Genomic DNA, 23,623 nt, shown 5'->3' on the forward strand with positions numbered 1-23,623 from the left:
GGCACTTTGTGAAAATATTCTCATAGATGTCACCGCCTGTTTCGGTGTCATTTGATCAATGAAAAAAAATCCTGAGTCTTACAAGCAGGTGTTGGTACTTTGAAGACTGCTATAAACCTAAAGGAGATGGTTTTATTTGAGATTATCAGCTGCATAGGTTAATCAGAGCAGAACATTTTCAATGTAAACCCATTTTAAAACAAAAGAAGTTATGCTGCTTCAAACAATGGTGAGCATTTATGTCATCTTTTATTCTTTAAAAATAGTACACTTGGGTTTTTGAAAATCATCAGGAAGTATTTCCTTTGCCAGTTCAGTGCCTCTGGGATAAGGTAAAACAGCTTAAATATTCAGTGCTCATGCAGGATACACCAACAGATTTACACTACTACACAAGTTCCAGATCGTGTATTCAGCTTTATTCTCTTATACAAGAGTTGGTCTTCAAATGCTGGAGCACTGTGATAATTCAGCTTTTTCCTTCAGTTGATCTTTCATACATTGATTCCTTTTAGTTTCAGCCTTTGATACTAGTTTTTGCATTGAGTAGGGAATTCTCACAATTTGAAGGGTATATTCTTATCTGATGCAGGAATGACAAATTAATGCACATCCTTGCTTTCTTTAGTTGGCCCCATCAGAGAAAGAGATGATGCAGTAAGAAAGTTGAGGGGAAGAAAGATTCCAGCTAAAGTACAGCATTAGTAGTCATCAGCTAGAAAACAGAAAGAGGGTTAAGAGAGAGAGGAAATTAGATTTTCATAACAGGAAAGATAATGAGACTGAGATATAAGCAAATTAAAATGCTAGCTCTTACTTTCAATGGTGAGAATACAGGTGCTAGCAGCTGAGCCTCTATTGTTGACTGCTTTACACATATATTCCCCTTCATCTTCTGGGAAGGTTTCTGGCAAGTAAAGGCAGTAGGTTTCTCCTCTTTCAATATATTGATAGTCCTCAGAGTCCTGCAACATTTCCCCTTCAAACCACCATGTAACTTCAGGTTTTGGTTCTCCAGTAATTTTAACTGTAAATCTCACTGGCTCGCCGTCAACAACTGATGTGTTTTTCAGTGACTTCTTGAACCAGGGAGCTCCAGATCGAGCCTGATCCTCATCTTCACAAGTAGAACCATTAATAATGCTTCCTTCTTCTTCTTCTTCCTCTTCCCTTTTCTGTTTTAAAATAAGTTGAATTTAAAGTAGCAATAGCACTATGACTGATAGTGACACACGTTTCATTACAAGTTACTGTGTTTCTGAGAAGAGGAAATTCCACATCTGTCCTCAATACATAACAATGCACCCAATCTGGGCATGCCACGGGCAGTAAAATGCATTTTAATGAGGCTGGAATGTTGGTGTAAAAAACAGACAGGAATGTCAATTCCATTTTCAGACTATTCACAGGATGTCACATACTCTGACACAGGATGTCAGCAGTGTCTCACGCTCTTCTGCAAGTGTTCAGGTTGGATGGAGCTTTGAGCAGCCTGATCTCATGGGAGGTGTCCCTGCCTACATCAGGGGAGTCAGAACTAGATGACTTTAAGGCCCCTTCAACCCAAACCATTCTTTGATTCCATGGAGAGTATGTGCAAACACCAAAAGCAATTTTATATTATTTCAGCAATTCCTAGCACCTGCTAAAAGAAGCAGAACTTTCCTTTTGTATCTGGTAGTGTTGCCTACAGTGGTAATTTAGAAGCTAAGTTAAATGACACAACTGGAGAAGATTATTTTGCAATTTATACCTTTTGTAATGCTGCATCGATTTCTTTTTGCTCAAACTGCATGCGTAGTAATTTCTGCTCCTCAATCCTCCTCTGCTCCTCTTCTTCTCTGGCTCTTGCCATTTGCTCAAAACGAGCCTTCATGTTCACTTTGTGAGTAAATGGAGCCTCAGATTTCATGGCTGGTGTCACATCTACATCATCATCCTTGGGAAATAATAATTAAAAACATGGCTTAACTATTATTTATTGCCTTAGACATATATATGATAGCAAAACCAGTTTTGTGTTCCCAGAGTTTTTTTTTTAACTTAGCAGAGCCACACAGAGACCTGGTTTTATCAGAAGTTTGTTTGAGTGTAGGGTGAGTTTTGTAATAGTTCATCCAAGGATAGGACAAGATTTTTGCAAAAGTAATTTCAAAAATTCTGTGTAAAAAAATATTGCAGAAGTTTTATTCATATAAAAGTTGAGCACTTGTTGGCAATTGTACATCCTCAGTGACTGGATTATTTTGCCATGATGTTGGATTGGGTTTAACACTGAAACAGTTGACCTTATGAAAACAATGAGTGTCAATCATTAAATTAAAAGCTCACAAATAGGACAGACTTTGAGCTGATGCTGAAGTGACTCCTGTGGAGAAGAGCCAGAATGAAGTTCAGATCAGGATTAGTACTCTTAAGGTTTTACATTTCATCACAAAAGCTCACACTGAGCATATGGATTCCAGACCACTTTGGCACTGATAGCTCCATTTCTTGGGGTTTCCCCTCTGAAAAACTGAAGGTTCTGGTCTGAAATACAGATGAATAGGAACCCTCTCCTGCTCTACCCTGAGGAGTGAGTGTACATCACAGAGACTTGATCTTTAAATGGTATTGTCTGGATTGGGTAATTGAGTTTTTTATTCCATTCATGTAGTGGAGAATGAATTAAGAGTCAGAAGGAGAAGCAGTTCAAGTGATGATTAATAGGTAATTCTCAGATATGATGTTTTAAGCCCTCAGACTGGCAGGTTTCAGGTTAAAATGCTGAGCTGTAGGGCTTTGAGCAGAAAAGCAGAACTCTGCTTGACCAAATCACTGATAATAAACTGGTGCTGTCTCTTTAAGGGATGCTGAGGTGTGATGTCCTTAAGCATCCAAAGGAAGGAACAGGAAAGAAGGAAAAACATAATTTTGGAAACAGCAAAATTTTATCAAAGCAGCAGCATTTTCCACTGCTGGATCATTAGTGTGCTGGTTAAGTAGATCATTAACATACACAGAATGCATCTTACCTCTTGAAATTTTTCAGCTTCCCTTTCTCTGATTTCTTTATCCATGGCTCTTCTCTTTGCCCGCTCTTCTTCAATCTTCTTCTGTATTTCTTCTTGAGACAGTTGTCCTATTTTTTCAAACTTGCTTTTTAAGTTCTTTGCCTGGATAGAACCACTTCTTTTTAGCTTCATCAATTCTTCATATTCTTTGCTTAACTCAAAAGTTTCAGCCTCTTCTTCCAGCTGTTCAGAAATGACAGAATGTGTAAGATGGAAAATACCCTCATTATTTTTACCACCTATTCTCCCTCCAGATGGTATAATTCAATACATTACAGCTCTGTTAGTTATTTGAAATTTCCCCTGTAATTTTTTTTTACTTTGCTATCTCATGATGAATGCATTTGTATCATATCTCAACTAGATACAGATTTTAAAATACCTTGCTTGAATATCCCATTTATTCAAGGGTTGCTGTCAATAAACTGCCCTTCTTGGATTCAGAAAACCAGACACAATACAAAAAACTTACCTGGAGTCCAGAATTCACCTCTACTTGCTTGTAATATGATATGAAGTAATCCTCTAAAATACAGCTGTTTTGTTAAAAATAAAATACTGCCTTTTTTATCTTTTCCTAATTCAATGAAAAAGTAAATGACATTTCAAGATGTCGTGGCTGGAAAAGAAAGGGCAGTTGTGGATCCTGCAGTCAAACCACATGGGAAGCTGTAATTACTGATCTTTTTCTCCTTCCTTTTATGTAAAGATGTAATGCATTTTTAGCTGGATGTCCCTGTCTCTCCCTGCTTCCCCAGGATTAGTTGAGAACATCACAAGCTAGAGCCTTTACTATTTGCTCAAGCTTTGCAACAAAAATAATAAAACAATAAATTAATGTTGTTCTCTAACATTCAAAAGGGAACAATAAAAGAATTGCCACCCACAGCCACACTGAAGTGCAAAGTTCATCAGTGTGATGTTTTAAACATTGGCATGTAAAGCAGATTTTGTGTGTGATTTTTGAAATCAACTGTGCCAGTCTTCAAACCCTTGAAACACCAATTAGAAAAAAATTGAGCCCACTGTATTTTTCTCATTAGGTAGCACAGTATCTCTCTAAGGAAAAGCAAGAATATTGCCCTTTCTCTTACTTCTGTTTTTGTATTGTCTTTTGGGAACTAGATATTCTCCCAAGATCATAAATATTATCTAATCATTTTACTAATCATCCAGAAATTCAGAAATTATTGCAAAACCAAACTACAAATTCATAACTGTACTTGCTTCCAAGGTGGGAGTGGATAAACACATTTTCCTGATAGATTAGTGACAAAAAAGTCATTATATAAAATGTTTTACAAATAACATTTTCTATTTTTCTTTCCTTTCACATAATATTGAATGCATTAATTTAAAACTTCTTTCAAAGGAATTATTCTTTCCAGTCTTAAACTTTTAGTAACAAAGTGATAAATTTTATTTTTACTCAGAGCACACTTAACATACAGTTTGATGTACAAACCTGTCCCATTTCTTGTCTCAGCTGTTTAAATTCTTGCCTTTCCATTTCCAACTTTTGCCTACGCTCTTCTTCTGTGCGCCTCTTTTCCTCCTCCATTTTTTGTTTCAGCAACTCCTCAAAATTAATTTCCAGTTTACCAGGTATGAGAGATTCTTGAGAAAAGGTTTTAAACATTTCTGGTGATTCATCATCCAGCACCTGCTGGAAATTCAGAGCATTAATTATATCTGTGATGAAATCACAGCATTGTTCAGACACTTGTGGTACATAAAGCTGAGTGAGTGTTTGTCACATCTGCCCCAGCACAGACAGGGGCACTGTGCCAGTGTGGCCATTCCTCTGATGCTGTGGGAGCAGTGCTTTGGGGGTTGGTATTTCACTTTAGTTACAACACTAAACTTCTGTCATGAAGATTAGGTGGTTTTTTAAAGTGCAGTATTTTCCCTCTGTAGGGGAGGGTGTCCTCTAAATGCACCTTTAGAACCTAAAGCAATTAATTCTTGTTTACTTCAGACAAAGTGTTTGTGTTTAAATGTCATTGCTCTTAATATTGAAGTACATTTATCTGTAAGCTTTCTCTTAAGCAATCTGAATTACACTTGTGTTCTAAAGCAGTATTAGTATTCCCAGTAAGGATAAAGGAACAGAACATTCAGAAGAAGCTCTTCTTTTTGCACCAATTGTTTATGTTAAGCTATGTGGCTAGTTTATTGATTTATACACCCACTAGCAGGGGTTTCCTCCTTTCCCTGTCCCTGAATGGCTTCAGAGCATGGTTAGGCCTGGTTGGCTTTGGGAGCAGCTGGCCTATCTTTTAGACTAATCTGTAAGATAGTAGGGCCTAGGAAAGGCATTTTTCATTATGTCCAAAGCAGCAAGTGCAAGAACTAATATTTTATCAGACTGAATTTGTTGAAGTACTAAAATATTAATCTGAACACTACAAAAGCAGCCAGTAGTTGACAGTGAGTTATGCAGGAATTTTAATGTCAGTTTATGAATAAGAATATATGTGCATGTAACTAAATAAACTTACTACCAGATTGTCTCAACAGGAATGTGGGTAAAGGTGAGGTCAGGCACTGGTCAGGTATTGAACTGGGGGATGATGTGGCTTTTGGCACTGTTTGATCAGCACAGGTTTGAAAAGCCTTGTGGCAAACATGGGAGAGCTCAATGTGCCTTAAGTTGTAGACATTTCCAGCAGCAGTAATCAGTCAAATGATAGCAATAATTAAAGGAGCAATATTTCCTTTTGAGAAAGTGCTCTGACTATAAAGGGACAGAGAATAAGCATTTCTGTAAGAGCCTCTGGCACTACCTATATTTATTGCTGCTTACTGCCACTGTAACCCACACCTTGCTCTGCTGCTGCTGTTACCTTGGTTCATACCACACTCTTGACCTACTTTGCCCATATCTCTTTATTTGCCACAGCTCTTTCAGTAGTTTTTTAGCCCAATCCCACTCAAATTCTACAGATTTTACTCAGATTTTCCCTCTAACTTACAACTGGACTTCAGCACCACCATTCCTTCCATTCTTCATTTGTTTTGTGTAATATGAGCATAATTGTTGAAATTGTGTTAATAGAGAAGTGAAGTCAAAAACCAAAGCTGTGAACTCCTCCCTACAGTGAAAATGATGCCCCAACAGTTTTTAGAGGCTACTCATAACTAAATTAGCAAAGCAACATGAAATTCTTTTGTTGGTGGTGCATTAGTTCATAAGCTCATGACTTCAAGAAGATACCAAACCTAAGTGACCACGAGAAGCATCAATTCAGAATTTGCCCTAAGGAATTCAGAATCTGTGCATGCACTAGCAGCTGTCTCTGTATTTCTAACTAAGTTATGAAAACACAGCCACCTTCTCCCTGGTTAAAAACCACAAAGATTTAGTTGAGCTATGTCACGCACAAAACCTCTGTGGTTAGTTCAGTAAACATTTTAGCCATATTTTGTGAAATTAGGCCATACTTTTTTTTTCTGCAAAGTGGAAATGGTTGGTAGTGAGAAACTTTCCTGTAACAATCATGGTTTGTAGCACAGTCAACAGGAAAAGTTTTTTTGTTTTGTTTTGGGGGTTTTGTGCTAAGACAGGGTTTTTTTGCAGTCTCTACCAGAAAAAGATTGATGAGCGTGAAAGATTTCATTGTAGAAGTGATCACACTGATGCTGGGGAGCATGGAAATAGCACAGGGAAATGTGAAAGAGGGAGATCCAAAAGGAGGTGGCATTTGTGTTTTCCAGCCACACAACTACCATTTCTACCACTTCCAAAACAAAATTTAAATGAATGAACATTAAAAAGTTCCTGGAATAACAATTTAATGTTCATTTTTACTGCCTTTGAAAGGGAGGACTATTATATTTTTAAACATTTTAGGACAATCTTCACTGCTGCTACATTTTGTAGCAGTGGGAAATAAGGAAAACAGAGGATTATATTCTGTTAATAGTAGAAAATGTAGTATTCATATTCAGGATGCTACTTAACAGAGAACTGTCAAGTGCATAAATGCTAAAAATGTATTTCAGTTTTTTTTTAGTTACAGACCACTTTGACTGTCTGCAAGTAGAGCAGTCACAGCCACTGTGCTGGTATGATGGATTACACCCTGTTGATCAGTGAGGTTTTTCTTGCCTGGACACTTGAGTTTAGGTTCTTGCTACACTGACGCCAAAAAAAGAGTTTCTCAAGAAAGCGGGAAAAAACAGAAGAAGCACGTGCTTTCTGGGCTTCCTTTAGTTCTCTACTGCCTTTTCATAAAAAGTCTCCAGTAGCATTCTTTTGTTGGATTGAGGGTATTTTTAAGTGGCTTTAGGTTTTGTTTTCTGTCTTTGGAGATACAGACAGACACTATTTTTCAGTACAGCATCAAATATAAATTCACATTGTAGCTTCTCTAGGTAGTCTTTCAGCACAAGTCTTTGGCCCAGTTTCTAGGCAGAGGGAGCCCTGCTGGCTGTATCAGTACTCATACAAAGTTTTCAAAGTATTGCTTTGAATGATTGAGAAAATGTTACTGGGCACACAGTTGGCCTTCCCCAGTTCAGCCACAGAGGATGCAGGAAGGTGCTACCAGATGCCTGGGTTATTCCACAGTTCTAGACTGGCAGGTCCTGCCCTCCCTTTTGAAACAAACACTACTTCATTCTAGTTTGTATTTTTGTAATTTAATGCTGTATTTCCTGATATCCACCAATAAGTAACTGGCTTATACCCAAAAGCCTGCTGAATCTTGAAGTGGTTTAACTGTATATGAAGACCACAATTAAAAGCTCTGTGGCCACTTTTTTTTTTTTTTTTTTTTTTTTAAATTATAAATAGTAGTTGCCAACCCCTGAAATCAGGCATCTTTCTGTGCTTTCAGGTAGAGTATGTCAGTCCTAACCCCCTGAAAATTTCTCTCCAGTTTAATCCTAACCCAAATTTTAGAAGTCCTTGCATATGACAGAAATCTGTGTTTGTCAAGGGAAGATAGTATTACAAAGTGTTCTAATGGTAAACACCACAAGTTATTTTTTGTTTTTCCCTGAGCAAGCATTAAAAAGATCAAGTAGCAGAGCTCAACCTTTTCATTTTTTCTCCCTGAAGAGCCACAGATGATTGGAAGTTACATAGTTGCAGTGAGCATTTTTCTACTATGTCATTAATTAGTAGTGCTTTTAGTAGTAAGAGTGGACACCCTGTCGAGGTAAGGGAATAAACTTGGAGCTGTAAAAGAAATTTCTCTTCCCAAAAAAAAACTCAAAACAATGAACCCTCCTTGTGGAAACATTTTGGTTCCCAAGTATGTTGCATCTAGTGTAATAATACCCACTGGATATGATACCTGGTTTGGACTGAATTATCTGAAATCCTCTCTAGGCTGGCTGTGAGGAGGGATTGTTCTCTGATTACTTTTGGTAAATGAACCTGACTAGTTTACCCCATCACCTTAGAATAAATAGTAAAGTGAACTAATTAATGAAGGAGTTGAAGCATGTACTCCTGACTTTATTTAAATGTTTTTCCCAGAGTTTCTTTCCAGATTGGGATTTAGGTAAAAATTAAATTCTGTGCTAAACCAAAATACCATACCATGTTCTTCCTTGCTTCAGCAAATGCTCTTTTCTCCTCTTCTATGCGTCGTCGTGCATCCTCTTCTGCTTTCCTCTTTTCCTCTTCTCTCCTCTGCCTTTCTATCTCCTCAAAACTGAGTCTGAGTTTACCAGGGCGGAATTCTTTAACAGCATTTTCAGATTCTTCATCACCACCTTCATTTATCTTAAGAGAATAGGGAGAGGAAAACGTAGAAAGCACTTACCCAAACAAGAAAAAATATTCTTTATTGCAAATAAATACTCCATTCCTTTCTGATCTTTTATAAGTACTGTTTTCTCTTTGGGGGGAAAAATGCATCAAGACTTAGGTTCCTGTGAGCATCATTTAAACCTTTGTTCTAGCCAGGGGAGCAAGAAAAGAAATTTTCAGTATCATACACATAGCTTTTATAATTTTTAAAACTGTGTTGAGTGTGTAATTCAAAGAACAGTGTGTTACCAGGAAGAGACTGAACAGTTAAGAATATACTTTATGGTCTCATTGTTGGATCATTTACTGTAAATCACTCTCTATTCTCTTTATTTACATCATTTTCGTAGATGTTTATATCATCAGGTCTTTTTGTTTGTATAGAAATTGCTTTCATCAGTGCACCACTTAAAGAAATGCTGTACAGTCTTATAGCAAATCTGAATCAGTTAGCATTTTACTGTTATTCCAGACTGAGATTTTTGTTTCTTTTCTTTTTAGACATTTAATCATCACTGAAGAAAAGGAATTGAGATACTCTGGTCTCCTCACTGTAGCTTCTCTCCAGTGAACTCTTACGTGCTAAGAGAAGCCTGTGCTTTGCAAGCTGCAATCAAGAGCCCCTTTCAGAGGACATCCCAGAGTATTTTATCTGTTCATGGAGGGAGTGACTGGGAGCTGTCAGAGTGCTGATAATCCAGATCTCTGTACTCTGAGCAGCCCTGGGACTGGTATGTGGGATAGCCTATTAAGGGAATTAGAGAAATCTTTATTTGAAATTTGTAAGGGGAAAAAAAAGAGAATTTAAGGAAATTAACTGCTGAATTCTTAAGAAAAATGTTCACTTCAAATTTTGACAACCACTGGTCGGTAGGTACAGCTTCATGTTAAAAAAAAATTCTTGTGATGTAGAGAATTTGTAAGTTAATTCATATGACTTGATAAATAAATGCATAAGCATAAGGAAGGGAGATGTGAATTAATCTTCAGTTAGAACACCTAAGTGACTTCATGGAATTTACTCTCCTTCAGTTTCTTCACTCTTCTCCTTCACTAGAATCTCTTGCCCCAAAAAAAAACCAAAAATGTCCATTATTGACATAATGGCAAGGTTATTGGTGTGAAACAACAGCAGTTTATTGGAGGTGGAGATGAAAAAGTAAACCACAGTTTGGGTATCTGCCTAAACCTAGAACTCTCTCAATATGGACCAGTTGGAAATTTGTGTGTTTCTGTTTTCCAGAAGTTCTGTGTTGTTGGTTTTGTTTAAGTTTGTTTCTGTAGAATATAAATATCCTAAATATTTTGGAAATATAATTGAAATAGTGATCTAGAGCTGTTTTCCAAAACTGTCCATGCATAATTATACTCTGTTAAAGCTAGCAAATTTCCTATAGACAATATTTTCCAAGTTTTTATGGAAGATTAAAATCTCATTTCTTGTTAATCTTGTTTGTACGTGACTTTTGTGTGCGAATTAAGAAAGTCATAGTGATCATGACTATACAGGGGAAATGGAGTATGGAAAAATAAGCTAAGCTAAACTATCTGGTTAGCTTAGGTTAATACTAAGTGTTTGATTCCTTCAGTGTGATCCAAGAACAAACTATAGTGAGCTCTGGGTATAGCTGATCTAGCTGACTTATGATAAAGAACACATATGGAGGCAGTTTTCCATGTAATACAAAACAGGATCTGTGGGCTGCATTTCTGACAATTTGGGGGACTCACTCTAGTAATTTATAGTTTGTTGTTGTTTATGTTAATACATAAAAAAGAGCTGATCTGTCTTTTTTTTTTTTGCCTTTCTTCATAAGAGGAGAGTTGTAATTGATGTATATTTCTATCACATTTACAAATAAATATGGGGATAAGAAACAGCATTCTGTTACTAAGGAATGTTTACATCAAAAACCAATTACTGAACCATCTGCAGCATTACTTCAGAGAAAACAGACAGCCACTCATCTTCTTGAAGGCTTACAGCTTAAGATACTACAAAGTGTAGATAAAAAATCTACTGAGTTGCTGGCAAAATCAAAACACTGTTATTTTTTGGTTCACTGAAAGAATGTCTAAAGCATTATGCCAGTGTGGTTACTGAGTTAGAGCAAAGGTCAAAAATGTCTTTCAAAAACTCATTTCCAGACTCTTAACAGCTTGAAATAGAGATAAGGAAGAAGAAAAGAGAAGAATCACATACAGGAAAGAATGTGCAGATTGTGTACCAGCATGAACAGAACGTGTGCTTACCATTCTCTGCCTGGCTTCTTCAAAGGCACGCTTCTCCTCTTCCAAACGCTGCCTTGCTTCTTCCTCTGCTTGCCGCCTTTGGTTCTCCTGTCTTTGTCTTTCCAGTTCTTCAAATGTCACTTTCAGCTTACCAGGAGACAGAGCATCTTGAGTTTCACTGTTTTCATTTTCACCCTGGGTAAGAAAAATGAAACAGTTGTATCTTAAGCCAATAAATATCTATTATATAGGTATTTTTGGATGACTGCTTTACCTGGACTAATGAAAGGCACTTGGGTTCCTTAAGGAGTTGGTTTTGTTTCTCATCTTTTAGTGCCATTTCTTCATCCTGTGTCTTTCCTTGTTCTGCTCTCTCCTTTCCTGTGTTCTCAGAGTTTATTTTCATCTTCCCAGATGTCCTGGTGCTTTTTACAGGCACTACTGTAACTAGCAGTGAATCATCCCCTTCCTGTCCAAAAAGATATTTATTACATTTTCATGGCACTTGACTTGTAGGTAGCCTCAGTTCTTAATGAAGCTGCTGTTTAACGTGTGTGCACCAAAGCTTCCAAAAGATTTACTTGTATTGAATATTACCCACGAGAATAAAGTCACTAGTTTTCTTCTAATATCTGAAGAGTATCAAGAACTGAATTATATTTTAAAAATAATGGCTGGCAAGCTCCTTAATTCCTTTATGGATTTTCATTAACTGTTTGCCATAAAAACTCAAGGTTTGGGAAAGAACAGGTGTAATTTTGAATATACAACAATTGTAACCACACTCTACTTCCAGTTTTGTATTTATTATGTAAATGATAATAAACTGCAGCTGGAATAACCCAATAGCTCAACACAGAAATACGTAATTTGTAATTTCTAATATGTCATTTGTCAGGTACAGTAATTGTTTCTTGAAGGATGTTGCTGCTTCAACTCTTTATTTACAACTTATTTGCCAAAATATAATTTACTCATATTTTTCCCTCCTGCCAAATAAGTTAAAACTGATGAATTTGCAGGTTTAGTTTTTCTTTCCAAAACTGTAGTAGGAGTGTGATTTTCTTGTGTTAGTGAAAGACAATAGGACCTTTGGGCCCAGTTTTTGAAATGAAACATTTATTTGCAAGATAAATCAAAACCCGTATGGTATATTAGTAAAAAAAATAACAAAGTTAACTGAGTGAGGTGTTCAAACATCTGTATATTGTCAGAATCCCCCTTTAATTTCAAGTTTAAGGCAAAGAGCTTTTAAGATAATTCTTTGCAAAGCCAGCGGACTTAAAAGAATCCCTAATATATATATATATTAGGAAAAGAATTCCTAATATATATAAAATAATTCTGGTGGCTTTGAATATTTACATTTTAGATGTTCTTAATTAGCCACAAAATATTCATAGTGCAGGCTCTGTTTCAGACTTCATTATATTGACTTCAAGTATAGAGATAGTTCCATATACATTAAAAATTTGTTAACTCCTTGGTTGAACTTTAATTAGGTATTTCTGTGCTGTTTTCTAAGTTTTCCCAACCCAAATTACAATAATAAAACAAAGTGAATAAAAATGTAGGTGAACATTTCTTTAAAAAAATCTGATTACCTCAGCTGCTGATTCAGTTCCCGTATTGTTAAAGTCATCAATCTATTAAATGAGAATTTCATATGATTACATTAATTTGGCTCTTTGCCTTAGAGTTGCAAACATAGAACTGGAAATTCTTTTTGTATCAGTGGTATGTATGTAGCACATAAATTCACAGAGGTGGTAAGGAGCGAGGCTCTGCTGGAATACTTCAGATAGGTCAGCTTGTCGAGGAAGAGGCAACAAGACATAAAACATCCCACACAAAGTCTGCTAAAGCATTCTCTACACTGCTGAACCAAGAACAGTACTTCAGATGTCCATTCTTCATTTAAACATTCCAGAATTATGTAAAAAAAAAATTTAAAAAAACCCCTAAAGCTAAGTCATTGATTATATCTGATTCAAGTGACATTGTCTTCCCCTCAGCTCCTGAAAAAAGCCTAATGCTGTGTTTGCTTCCTATGCTGTGCCTATGCTATGACCTAAAACTGACACACTTTTTAAAATTCTACATGTAAGCACTTCTACCTTGCAGGGTAGATTAAATATATGCTAGATACAATGCCATTTAAAAGTACAATTTTAACCATGTTGGAAGTTCTAGTAGAAAAGACTATCCAAAAACTGACTTCTCCTATAGCACTGCTTTTCATTTCTTACAAATTCAACCTAAATGAAGTACTACTGTCATTTGGTTAAACAGAAATTTGCATACGTTTTTAGTCTATAATTTAAATGCTTACTCTCACTGCAGTACTTGCAGCACTGAAGAAAACTTGCAAAAGGAATTAAGTTTGATATCCTACAAAAGACAGAATTTGCTTTATTGGCATCAATAAAAGTTGGAGTCTGTTCATATGTTATATATATATGCAATGATGATTCACAAAATGGCAAAGGAATAAAACATGACCTGGATCTTCATGATTTATTATTTTTACTGCATTGGTGTTGTCTCATTTTTACCTGCCAATGGTGTTTTACTACTTCTTGCTTGCCTTAGTTCATGTATCACTGAGCTCTATCCACTAACTTACAAGGAAAGGTTGTCTAAAGTAAGAGTTTATAAAATACAAGAAACATTTTCAAATTAGTTTAGTAAACTTATATGCATATGACACCAAAATTTGTGCATGGTTTCTAACAGGTTTATGCCTGTGCAGTTTCATCTGCAACTCAACTTTGGAGCTTACAAGAAAATTGTTACTGTAAAGAAACAAAGACTGAACATTATATCTCACTTCCACCCCACTGAGCATCTCCCATGTAAATCTCTACTATGAGAAATCTTAAGATCAATCTTTCTGATCAATACAAAACATTTTTAGTGTTTGTTGTTTACAATTACATCATGACTGTTGGGATCAGATAAACATACCTCCTGTGCCTTTTTTGCCAATTCTCTTTGAATTTTTCTTTTCTCAATCATATCTTGTTCAATTCTGCGCTTTCTTTCTTCTTCCGTTCTTTTTCTTTCTTCTTCTTGCCTTTGCTTCTCCATTTCTGCAAACTTGCCTTTAACAGTTCCTGTGGACATGAAATGCACAGCTCAGCAGTTCCATCACCCAGGGAGTTCTGTGGCCATTAAAGTCAGGCCTCTCTTACCTATGAGCTTTGGAACATAACCCTTTTCTGTTTTAGATAGTTTGGTGTCATCATCTTCATCAGATCCAAGCAGTTCTTTCATCTAGTTGATGAAACATAGAAAGTAAAATGTCTTTATAACTTAAATGAAATCCCAGTATTATTGTATTCAAATAATGTGAATAGATTTTCAGATATAATAATAAATATTATAACACAAAAATATTAGCAAAGAAAATAACCTCCTGCTTTCTCCTGTTCCATTCTCTCTCTCTAACATATTGTTCTTTTCTTCTTTGCTTTTCATCTCTAGATCTCCTTTGATTTCTTTCTTCCCTTGCTTTCTGCATTGCTTCAAATTTATCCTTTACATCACCCTTGTGAAGCTTGGGCACATAGGACTTTTGGACGGGTTTAGATGAAGAAAGCAGAATCTTGGTGAAGATATAGAAGAAATGAAGATAAGAAAAAGAAAGGTGAAACAGATGGACAGAATATTTCTGATAGATTGGATTAGAAAGAATGTAAGAACATAAAAAAAGAAGTGCAATTGAGATTATGAACTTGGTGCCATGAGCCGTCATCAGTTAAGCATTATTATATTTGTTCATAAATAGTCATAAATTGTAAAATATCCAAAACAACATTCAGCATTATATTAAACTATTAAATTAGATACAGATTTTTATTGTTGCTTTCAATCTTAAGCAGTCACCAAAGAGACTCTCTACCCCCAACATTTAAAAGAGATAAAAAGACATAGATACATAATACAATACATATGAGAGTTTCCCTGCAACACTTCAACAGCCATCTATAGTTTTTAAATAAGCAGTAGTGTTTCTTAATTTAAAACTTGCAATATGCTTACTTTTTCAATATCTGGAAAAAAACAGGAGCCCAGAGATTTTATGTTACAAAGTGCAAAGATCACTGGACCACCAGGGCTCTGATGGTGATACAGCAAATGGAACTTCTTTGCCAATGGTTACTCTGTGGGTGTCCAAACACCAAAGGCTCCCACTTTCAGAGCTACTGTGAAGTTTTGTCTTTCTACAGTGATGACAACGGGAATGTTCTCAATAAAATAACACTGAGAAAACTGGCTAAAAACATGCTTTGTTTCATATTTTCCCAGCTACACCAGAAGTTTTTGTTCCTGCTACTCAGTAAGTCTATGTAGAAGAGGAAATACTTGAAGTAGCCTAGTATATTTACATTTTAGCATCAGATGTAAATGTTGCCCAGAATTTCGCCACCAACATTTAAAACCTTTTCCATATTTCACCTTCCTCCTTCATGTTTTTCTAATAAGAACATAATTCACAGATTCCATCACATCTTAAGCTACTTAACAAAACCCCTTTCATTGTCTAAAAATACCAGCAGATTTCCAGTATAATTGTCTTTTACAATTATTTGTAATTATTACTTCTGCAAGCATCAGTTGTAAATTATTACATTGCCTTGATTACTTTAAAATTGGTACATACCTCAGTTTTCTGTGCAATGTCATTCATGGTTACTGTACTGTGCTCTGCACCTGGTATGTTTAAGATGGCTTTCAGTTTCTACCTAAAAGAAACAGTTGTAGTTACATTCCTTTCTTTTCCTTTTAAATGATGCTTTAACCATCTTCCTGTAAATAAGTTTGCATAGGCTGAAATTGATGGATCACAATTTCACTTGGTCCGCTGGGGCTTTTGCAGACATGAATAGGTTCTAAGTATGCCACAGTAATTAAAAGAACAAGCTTATGATTCACTATTCATGCTCATAACTCGTCTATATAGTCCTAGATATTGGGCTCTAATTTCCATTTTAAAAACAACAAAACTCGGAGCCAAGCTCAGGCTGCCCGTGCTGCTCGCTGCCAAGCTGCGGCTCCCGGGGCTCGTCCCGCAGCTCCGGGTCCCGCCCGGCCCGAGCGCGATGGGGCTGCGGCAGCGGGAGGGGAGAGGGGCTGGGGCAGCGCCTGCTGCCATCCCGGCCTTCACCCGGCACACGGCACCGAGTCACGCTGGCCTTCTCCAGGGAAAAGGAGTGGCAAAAGCTAGGTAAGCCAATTGTATAATGTAGTTGTGTTCTGGAAATTACATAGCATTTTTCAGGAGAAAATTGTTCAAAATTTTAAAGTACACTGTATACTAGGAAGCTAACAGAAAGGCACTTTCTCTTCTTTTTCTCTTCTTTTCAGCTTCAGATCTGTCAGAGCCCATGGGAGGAAGGAAATCATGATGTGACTCCAGTGCTACTACTGTTGTATTGTATTGATCCTCTGAGTCCCAGGAAAGCCTAAACTCAGTGTGCCAAACATGGTGCAAATAAGGGGCTCAAAGATTTTAAGCAGAAGTGCTGGAAAAGCAGCTTAGCACTGCAAGGGACCTCTCACTCATGGTTTAGAGGAGCTGAAGTCAGGGATTTTCATGATACAGAAAGTTAAGCTCTTATTTTTCAAATTCTCTAAGTGTTAATTGCAAACAGATTATAAACATAGAAATATTTATGCACTTTTAAAAATAATTAATAGTAAGAGTTTTTTCATGTAAACTCCTCAAAAATACACCAACATCACCAGTGCTCGCTGGCACTGCTGTAGCTACACAAAAGGAATGGGATTCTTGGAGATCTTGGGATGTTTTTCCCAATGAAAGCAGTCACAACATATGAAACGAGAGCATTTAGCTTCCAACACTTGCCCTGATTTACAAGCTCTAAACTCCTCAATTTTGGCTTCAATAGGGATGTTCTGGAGAGCACTTTCGTGTTCCCTTTCAACCAGTTAGCAGGGAAAGTCACACCATCCTCACCCCACTCCTTCATTTGTAGACTGATAGGAATCCAAGGCATTTCAGTTTCTCACTTGTGAACACATGAACATATAATCACTAAGTAGCAGTTCCTATTGAGATTGTTTCAGGTCAGCAATTGCATGTTAGAATTGTGTGGAGTCTAGAAAGGCAGATAACTGCATCAGCATCCTGTGGACTCAGTCTCCCCAGGCTTTGCCATCCATTTGTACACTGTGCAGGATTTTCCCAGCTCTGTAAGCTTTAGCTGACTTCTATCCATGTAAGTAAAATCCCCACTGTGATCAGTGGAACCTTAAAACTACTGCAAATCTTTTAACTCCCTTATTTCTCTAAGCAGGTCTTAGAGAAAGTTCTCTGCTCTCATCTTTTGCTACTCTGCTCATTTAAAGGCTCCTTCCCCACTTGGGGCTGGCAACCTTTAGCCTTGTACTAAACATCCAGCAGCTGACTCAAAGCTTGACTGCAGGAACCCATCAGAAAACAAAGGAATGTCATGAATTGGTGCAATCCTGCATTGAAGTGACCTGGGACACAGACACATTTTACCCTTGACATGGGGCTGGAGCAGAGAACACTCAAAGATAATCTGTCACAAGGAATTCCACCTCACCTCAACACCTCAAGGTAAGGTTGCCACAAATTGTGACAACAGCAATGTACCCCATGGATAGGGCTTCATCTTAAAGTCATCTGAAAAATGGCTATTCCAAAGTCTGGTTTATTAGTGCAATTAATTGTAAGAAAATGTTCCCGAGTCAAGACTTTTTCTTGAACCTTTCTGATAGTTCAAATTACCTGAACCTCAACAGTGGGATAACAAATCTGAAATTTTTCTTAGAAGTGCAAAAAAAGTTGGAAGAAATCTTTGCAAATTCCTGCTGTCTGAACTTCCAAAATAGTGCCAGTCCAACAGGCTGTGGGCCTCCAAGATGGCAGATATGTTTCTGCCATTTGGAATACTGCCATATCTGCTATTACTTTAGGCTACTTTCCAGTTCATTGGCATCACTAACTCTAATATGTTTGAAGGTTAGCCAGCTGGCTCTAAGGCATTTTGCCTCTGCAAGTCATCCTACCTCCACCTCTGATGCTAAAAGATATTGATATAAAGCACCAGCACACTGCTGAACATGATAGCACCCACGTGTGCACTTCCAGCCCTCTGCATGGCCATTAAACCTTGAGCAGGATGAGCAGCTGGACCCTGCCTCGGGCACCCCTCAGGGCAGATGGGTCATTTCCAATAAAGACAATCAAAATATTGAAGAAAAAAAGAAGCACTCTTGAGTTTTGGGTTGGGTCTGTGAGGCAGTGACCACAGCTTCAGGAACAACCACTGCAGACAGAAGCTCCTCTGCATCTGCCTCAGCATCAGGAGAGGCTCACAGTCCATGAATTGGTGCTGAGAAAGTGGCTGCATCCCTGACACCTACAAATCATGGAAGAACAGTGCCTTCCCATCTGCCAATAGCTCTGCAGAAATATGCAGTAATAGATTTTCCAACCCAAGAAACCTTGACCTACTAATTTCCTTTTGAGATGAACTAGTTATATTAAATCACCCATTTATATGTATGTATTCTTGTTTTGTATTTTCATCTAATAAAGGCCATTCTTATTTTTTGAGGCAACACGAGCCTGCCTGTTTAGCTCCTTACTTCAGAAACTGTTTATCCTATTACAAAGCTGTCCAATCTTAATATTCAGTCTCACCTTTTCTTTTCTTTCCCAAGATCAACATTCCCCAGCAGAAGCTGTAAGAGCTCCTCATTGAAGCTTCCCACTCAAAAAGAATCCCAGATGATAATTTTGAACATAACCATGATCAAAAAATCAAGTTCACCTTGTTACCCTTTGCCGTCCCAAACTCATCACTCCAGCATTCACCTGAAAATAGTGTAATTTTTTCTTCTCTCCACATTTTATCTTTCCTACAATTGTCATATCTTTGATAAAGTTAGTCTGGTGTTGGGAGGTTTATACTGAAAGTACCAGACTGCAGGGTCCCTTTGAAGGGTCCTCTCCTCAAGAAAAATTTAACCTGCACCCAGTGATCAATGGTCCTAACTCTGGAATTGGAAAAAAGAGAAAATGCCACTTAATTTGACTGGCTGTTATGCAGAGAGAGTGAAAAGTTTAAGTGAAAATTTAACACAAAAGCAATAATACATAGGAAACCAGGAACAGATCAGAAACGTTCTGTAAAATATAAATTACTGCTCTCAAACATCTTACTCATTTACTGTAAATGGACAAGCAATCAGCTCAGATATGCCTTGACCTGTTATGATCACAGCACTTCTTCAACTTTTCCTGCAGCCTCCCTAAAATCTTTGGGGAAGAAAAGTAAAAAAAGAAAACCATTAAGGGGACACAGAAGTTTGATGGCTTACAAGTCCCAAAATCTATCTCCTTAAATTTAATTAATTTCCATTTCTGAAAGCAGGTCATAGTCCTCAATTGATAAAAAAAAGTTGTACAGCTTTAACCAGATTAAAAAATAAAAAACCTTCCCATAAACAATAAAATTTGCTTTCTTTTAAAAAAAATCTTGTTTTTCAGGGGCTTGATAAGCATCTTCACAGACACAAAAAATGCCATCATTTCCCTGAACCAAACAGCACTCTTTACAATAGGAGTATGAAGCCAGGACTTGAAAAAAAGGGCCCCCTGCTCTCCTCCTGGGTACTGTGGGTTATAAATAAGCCCTTCATGGCACGGTCTCAGCTACGTTTACCATCTGTCCCCTCTTTGTGATCCACTTGCAGGGAAGTCTCCATTATATATAAGAAAACCAAACTGTGAGAGTTGGAAACTCACTGCTTGCAGCCAAAGCACCAAGCAGAGGCAAACACAGTCCACAGCACTGGAATATTTAATAAAATATTAAACAGAACTGGATAGAGGAGGGGAAATGGCCATCATTTATGTCCTGCCTGTAACTGCTCTGGAATGACACTGCCAGTTGTTGTACCAAATTACAGATACTGAAGTAGATACTAAAATTATCATGCACAGAGGAACATCCTGAGCTGGCATCAACCATCAGCTTCACGGCAGCCAGTGAGTTATGACAATTAATACCAGCTGTCTAAACTTCTCATTTTGTATAAACACAAAATGCAAGACTACTTCCACTTACTTGTATTTCCTTCGTTAAGCCTTCATAATTAAAGACCAGAATGCTTACCAACAAGTGGCCCAGTTAATTTTACAATCTTTTCCTCAACCTTTGAATTTATCAAACTTTGACATTTATTGAGAGTCTTATTTTGTTGTAGAATACTCCTTGCAGATAGGGTGTTCTTTATAAAAACATATGCATTGTAAAGGATGCTTATGTTTTACACAGCTGTAAACACTCTTAAAGCAGCAGTGCCAATCAGCCCAACTGTTAAAAAATGTGATCACCCTTCTCTGCACAAAAGGTCTGCTGATCCCTTGCTCTATTCTGCTGTTATGGGGTACACAGGCTCCACAGCAAACATAGTGGGGGTTCAGAGACTGCTCTGGTAGTGGGGAAGTCCTGCTGGCATCTTCTGGCCCATGATTTCATGTTCCATGGTATCTGCTCATCCAAATGGAAGTGGCAGTAAATTGTGAACTGAGATTCCCGCGAGATAAACCAGGATATTTTGTCCCATGCCACAGCTTCTCCATTCCCCGCTGTGTCCGGCAGCTGAAGATGAACCAAGTGCTCTGTTGACTTCAATGACAGGACTCCAGAGACCAAGGAAACACAAATGCTGGCCACGAGGTGCTATTGCAATCTGTATCTTCCCTGCTGACAGGACACAGCCTTTCTGCCTCTTGTCAGAAATGCTCTTGGCCAGCTCAGACTGAAGCAGGGCTGGTCAGCCACAGTGGCCATGGCCTGAGCTCTGCCTCTGCCCCCAAGGAGAGGTCTCCAGGGCTTTCCAGAGACAGGCTGCTGCTTCCCCTGGAGCAGCCCTACCCCGCTGCTGCTGGTGCTGATGCCTGTAAAGAGCTGCATCGTGTGTACCACCCTCGCCTGAGCAGGCACAGCTGCCTCAGTGCACAGCAAGGGTCGCTTCCATCGCCTCCTGCACCGCTCTCCCAGCGCCATGAGCTTTCCCACTGCCTCCCCTCAGCCAGCTTGACCACAGCACCAGTTCTCCTTAAAGGAGTTTCAAAGCTTGATAACCACATCAATGCTTGCCTGGCTTCTTTCACTGAGAAAACTACTCATCTAATACATTCCAAATGCAGTCAAAGTGTTCCTTACTAATGTCTTACCATCTACCCAGCTCTTCTATTTCACCATACTGTGCTTTCTGCATAGAGCAGTCATGTTGTCATAATTCTGCATGCTCCTTAAATGATACAGTTAGCCCTCCTACAGGACTAATTATAATTCATAATTTCGTTTACTTGGACAATTTTCTAGGAGATCTAATGTCTCTTAAGACCTGAGATCTAAGGTTAAGAGTACAGTGTTTTCTACCATGCAACTATTTGCTGATTAACTCTTGAAATTCTAACATGCTTGAAATTAAACATGCTTTTTTCAATACTTGACAGCTTAAAAGAAGCCCTTATTTACCTAAAACAAACGTGATAACAACTAATTTGCAACCTGTCACAGAAGCCAAATATTTCTTCCAAGCCCCTCTGTTTTACAGCCATCACTCCATAGTGAAGCAGAACCAATGGAGCATCCAGTACGCCCTCGCTGCTGATACCACACCAACAAAACTGAACTCCGCGCCTAGAGACACGCGGCTTCCGAAAATCGGGGATTTCGGGGATTTTCAGCTAACTTTAATGAACATCACTCACCGCGGGTCCCTCACGGCAGGGCGGGACGGCCCTCCCGGGCTCCGCGTCCCCCGGGCCGCCTCACGGGGCCGGGCGGGCAGAGCCCCGCGCACGGCGGCGCCTTCGGTTAAACCGCTGCGGCCGCGCCCGCCCGGCCCGCGCCCTCAGGGCCCCGCTCCCTCACGGCTGCGGCCGCACCGCCCCCGGCGCTGCCCGGCCCGGGCCCTCCCGCCGCGGCCGCGGTGCGAACGGGTGGCTGCCCCGCAGCCCTGCGGGCAGTGCTGGGATCGGCGGCCGGCGGGGCGGAGCGGTCTCGGCGGCGAGAGGAGACAGCGCTCCCGCCGCGGCTCCGGCCGAGGGGCGCCGCGGGCAGCCCCAGCCCCAGCCCCGCCGCAAGCCGGGGCAGCGGGGCCGGCTGAGGGGCGGCGGGGAAGGGAGCGGGGCGGGGGGGCCGGGCCGCGCTGTGCCCCGCGGCGGCGGAGCCGCTCTTACCTGTGCGCTGCCCGCGCTGCGGCTCGGGGCGCTCCGGCGGCGGGCGGGCTGCGCTGCCGAGCGCCCCTTGGCTGCGGCCACCGCTCCGCCGCTGCAACTTTCCATAAAAGTCGCGACGCGCGCCCGGCGCCCGCATTCCAGGCGAGCCCCGCGCCGCGGCAGCTGGCCTGGCCCGGCCCGGCTCGTCCCCGGCCCTGCGGCTCGGCGCGCCGTGCCCGGCCCCTCGCTGGCCGCGCGGGGGGCGCAGCCAACCCCCCTCCCGCAGGCAGTAACTCGGCCAACAGGCTAATTTTGGGCTGGAAGCAGCACCGAGCTATAAATAACCGGGGCGGCGAGGCTCAGCTGCGCGTCCCTGGCCGTGCCGGCCCTCCCACAGGGCAGCGGCCGAGCGGCGGCGGGGGCTCCGCGGGCGCACCGGGACCCACCGCGACCCGCCGCCCCCACCAGGACCCGCCGCCCGCTTTCGCCCTGCCCGTGCTCGTCCCGAGGACCGCGGCTTCCCCCGGCCCGGTACCGGCGGGTCTGCGCCGGCTCGCCAGCCCCGGGTCAGCCCCACTCACCGCAGCCCCGGCCCCGCACGCAGGGAGCGCTCCGCTGCCCCGGCTCGGCCGGCCCGCGGGGTTTTATACCTACGGCGGTCCGGAGCCGGGTCGGTTAATGGCACATGGAGAGCGATCAACTAATAATAGTAATGTGACAGTCCGCTGATGGAGCGGGGAGGAATCTCCCTAGTGCCAGACTGCGAGAGGCAGAGCGCGGTGGCTCAAAGCAGCGCCTGTCGCTGGGAACTTTACAAAGCAGCGGCAGAAACGTGATTTTATTACATCTGAGCACATTCCTTTTCCTGCTTGAAGATGACTTTTTTCCTACATGTTCAGCTGCAAGGTTTCCAGTGCAGAACTTTCCTCTTCCTATCTCCCTGGTATTGTGTCTGCCGGACCGGAGCCCAACTTCCAGCCGGGTTATCAGCATTAGGACAATAAGCACACGACCTTAGGCTGTGCAGATCTGAAGCACGGCCGTCACAGCTCAGACACGAAAGGCGTTTGCCTTTTGAAGGACAGAGCAGGCACTTTCCCCCAGTGCCACCCCCGTTCTGAAGCACAGGAGCGGCGTGGGGGCTCCTGACTGCCAGGGACCCACCCGGTGTCAGCAGATGAACACATAAACATGCAACACACAAAACAAATCTGGGCAGGTCAAAGCACGGCCACATGGCCCTTCCATAGCAATAGGGGTTAGACTCTTTATGTCCTCTATTTCATTATTTACATTACTCCATAAAGGAGGTCTTAATCCACAACTGGAACTCAGTAC

At 40.3% G+C, this 23,623-nt stretch overlaps 2 protein-coding genes across 10 annotated transcripts in view; one reads left to right on the plus strand and one right to left on the minus strand.

Annotated features, from left to right (window-relative positions):
- Positions 1 to 10,505, plus strand: part of FUBP1 (far upstream element binding protein 1) — a 33,695-nt gene extending 23,190 nt beyond the window's left edge. Inside the window, exon 20 of one of the 2 annotated variants that reach the window (XM_059477896.1) lies at positions 9,319 to 10,505. In XM_059477896.1, the coding sequence (XP_059333879.1) occupies positions 9,319 to 9,336 (18 nt within the window). In that variant the 3' untranslated portion in view covers positions 9,337 to 10,505. The remainder of the gene's footprint in view (positions 1 to 9,318) is intronic. The other variant, XM_059477894.1, reaches the window with a different exon arrangement.
- NEXN (nexilin F-actin binding protein) lies at positions 231 to 22,933 on the minus strand. Of its 8 annotated transcripts, none has more exons than XM_059477888.1 (14): positions 22,867 to 22,933; positions 15,716 to 15,797; positions 14,465 to 14,656; positions 14,244 to 14,325; positions 14,017 to 14,165; positions 12,654 to 12,695; positions 11,324 to 11,518; positions 11,071 to 11,244; positions 8,605 to 8,790; positions 4,519 to 4,719; positions 3,015 to 3,236; positions 1,754 to 1,939; positions 818 to 1,175; positions 231 to 715 (listed from the first exon to the last, which is right to left on the minus strand). In XM_059477888.1, the coding sequence occupies exons 2-14, from the start codon at positions 15,740 to 15,742 to the stop codon at positions 702 to 704; spliced, it is 2,028 nt and encodes a 675-aa protein (XP_059333871.1). In that variant the 5' UTR covers positions 15,743 to 15,797; positions 22,867 to 22,933; the 3' UTR covers positions 231 to 701. The 8 variants fall into 8 exon arrangements, with proteins under 8 accessions (XP_059333871.1, XP_059333872.1, XP_059333868.1 ...); XM_059477889.1 differs by lacking the exon at positions 22,867 to 22,933 and adding an exon at positions 22,307 to 22,476 and having other exon boundaries at positions 4,519 to 4,716; XM_059477885.1 differs by lacking the exon at positions 22,867 to 22,933 and adding an exon at positions 22,307 to 22,476.
- Positions 22,934 to 23,623: the final 690 nt, after the last annotated feature.

The sequence above is a fragment of the Ammospiza nelsoni genome, chromosome 9, assembly GCF_027579445.1.
Source record: "Ammospiza nelsoni isolate bAmmNel1 chromosome 9, bAmmNel1.pri, whole genome shotgun sequence".
Taxonomy (NCBI): domain Eukaryota; kingdom Metazoa; phylum Chordata; class Aves; order Passeriformes; family Passerellidae; genus Ammospiza; species Ammospiza nelsoni.

Coding starts and splice junctions, on each gene's coding strand:
- NEXN (XM_059477888.1), bottom strand. CDS start 15,742: ATGAATGACATTGCACAGAAAACTGAG. Junction 14,166..14,243: donor TTATGTTCCAAAGCTCATAG/GTAAGAGAGGCC, acceptor TCATGTCCACAG/GAACTGTTAAAGGCAAGTTT. Junction 3,237..4,518: donor TGAGACAAGAAATGGGACAG/GTTTGTACATCA, acceptor ATTTCTGAACAG/CTGGAAGAAGAGGCTGAAAC.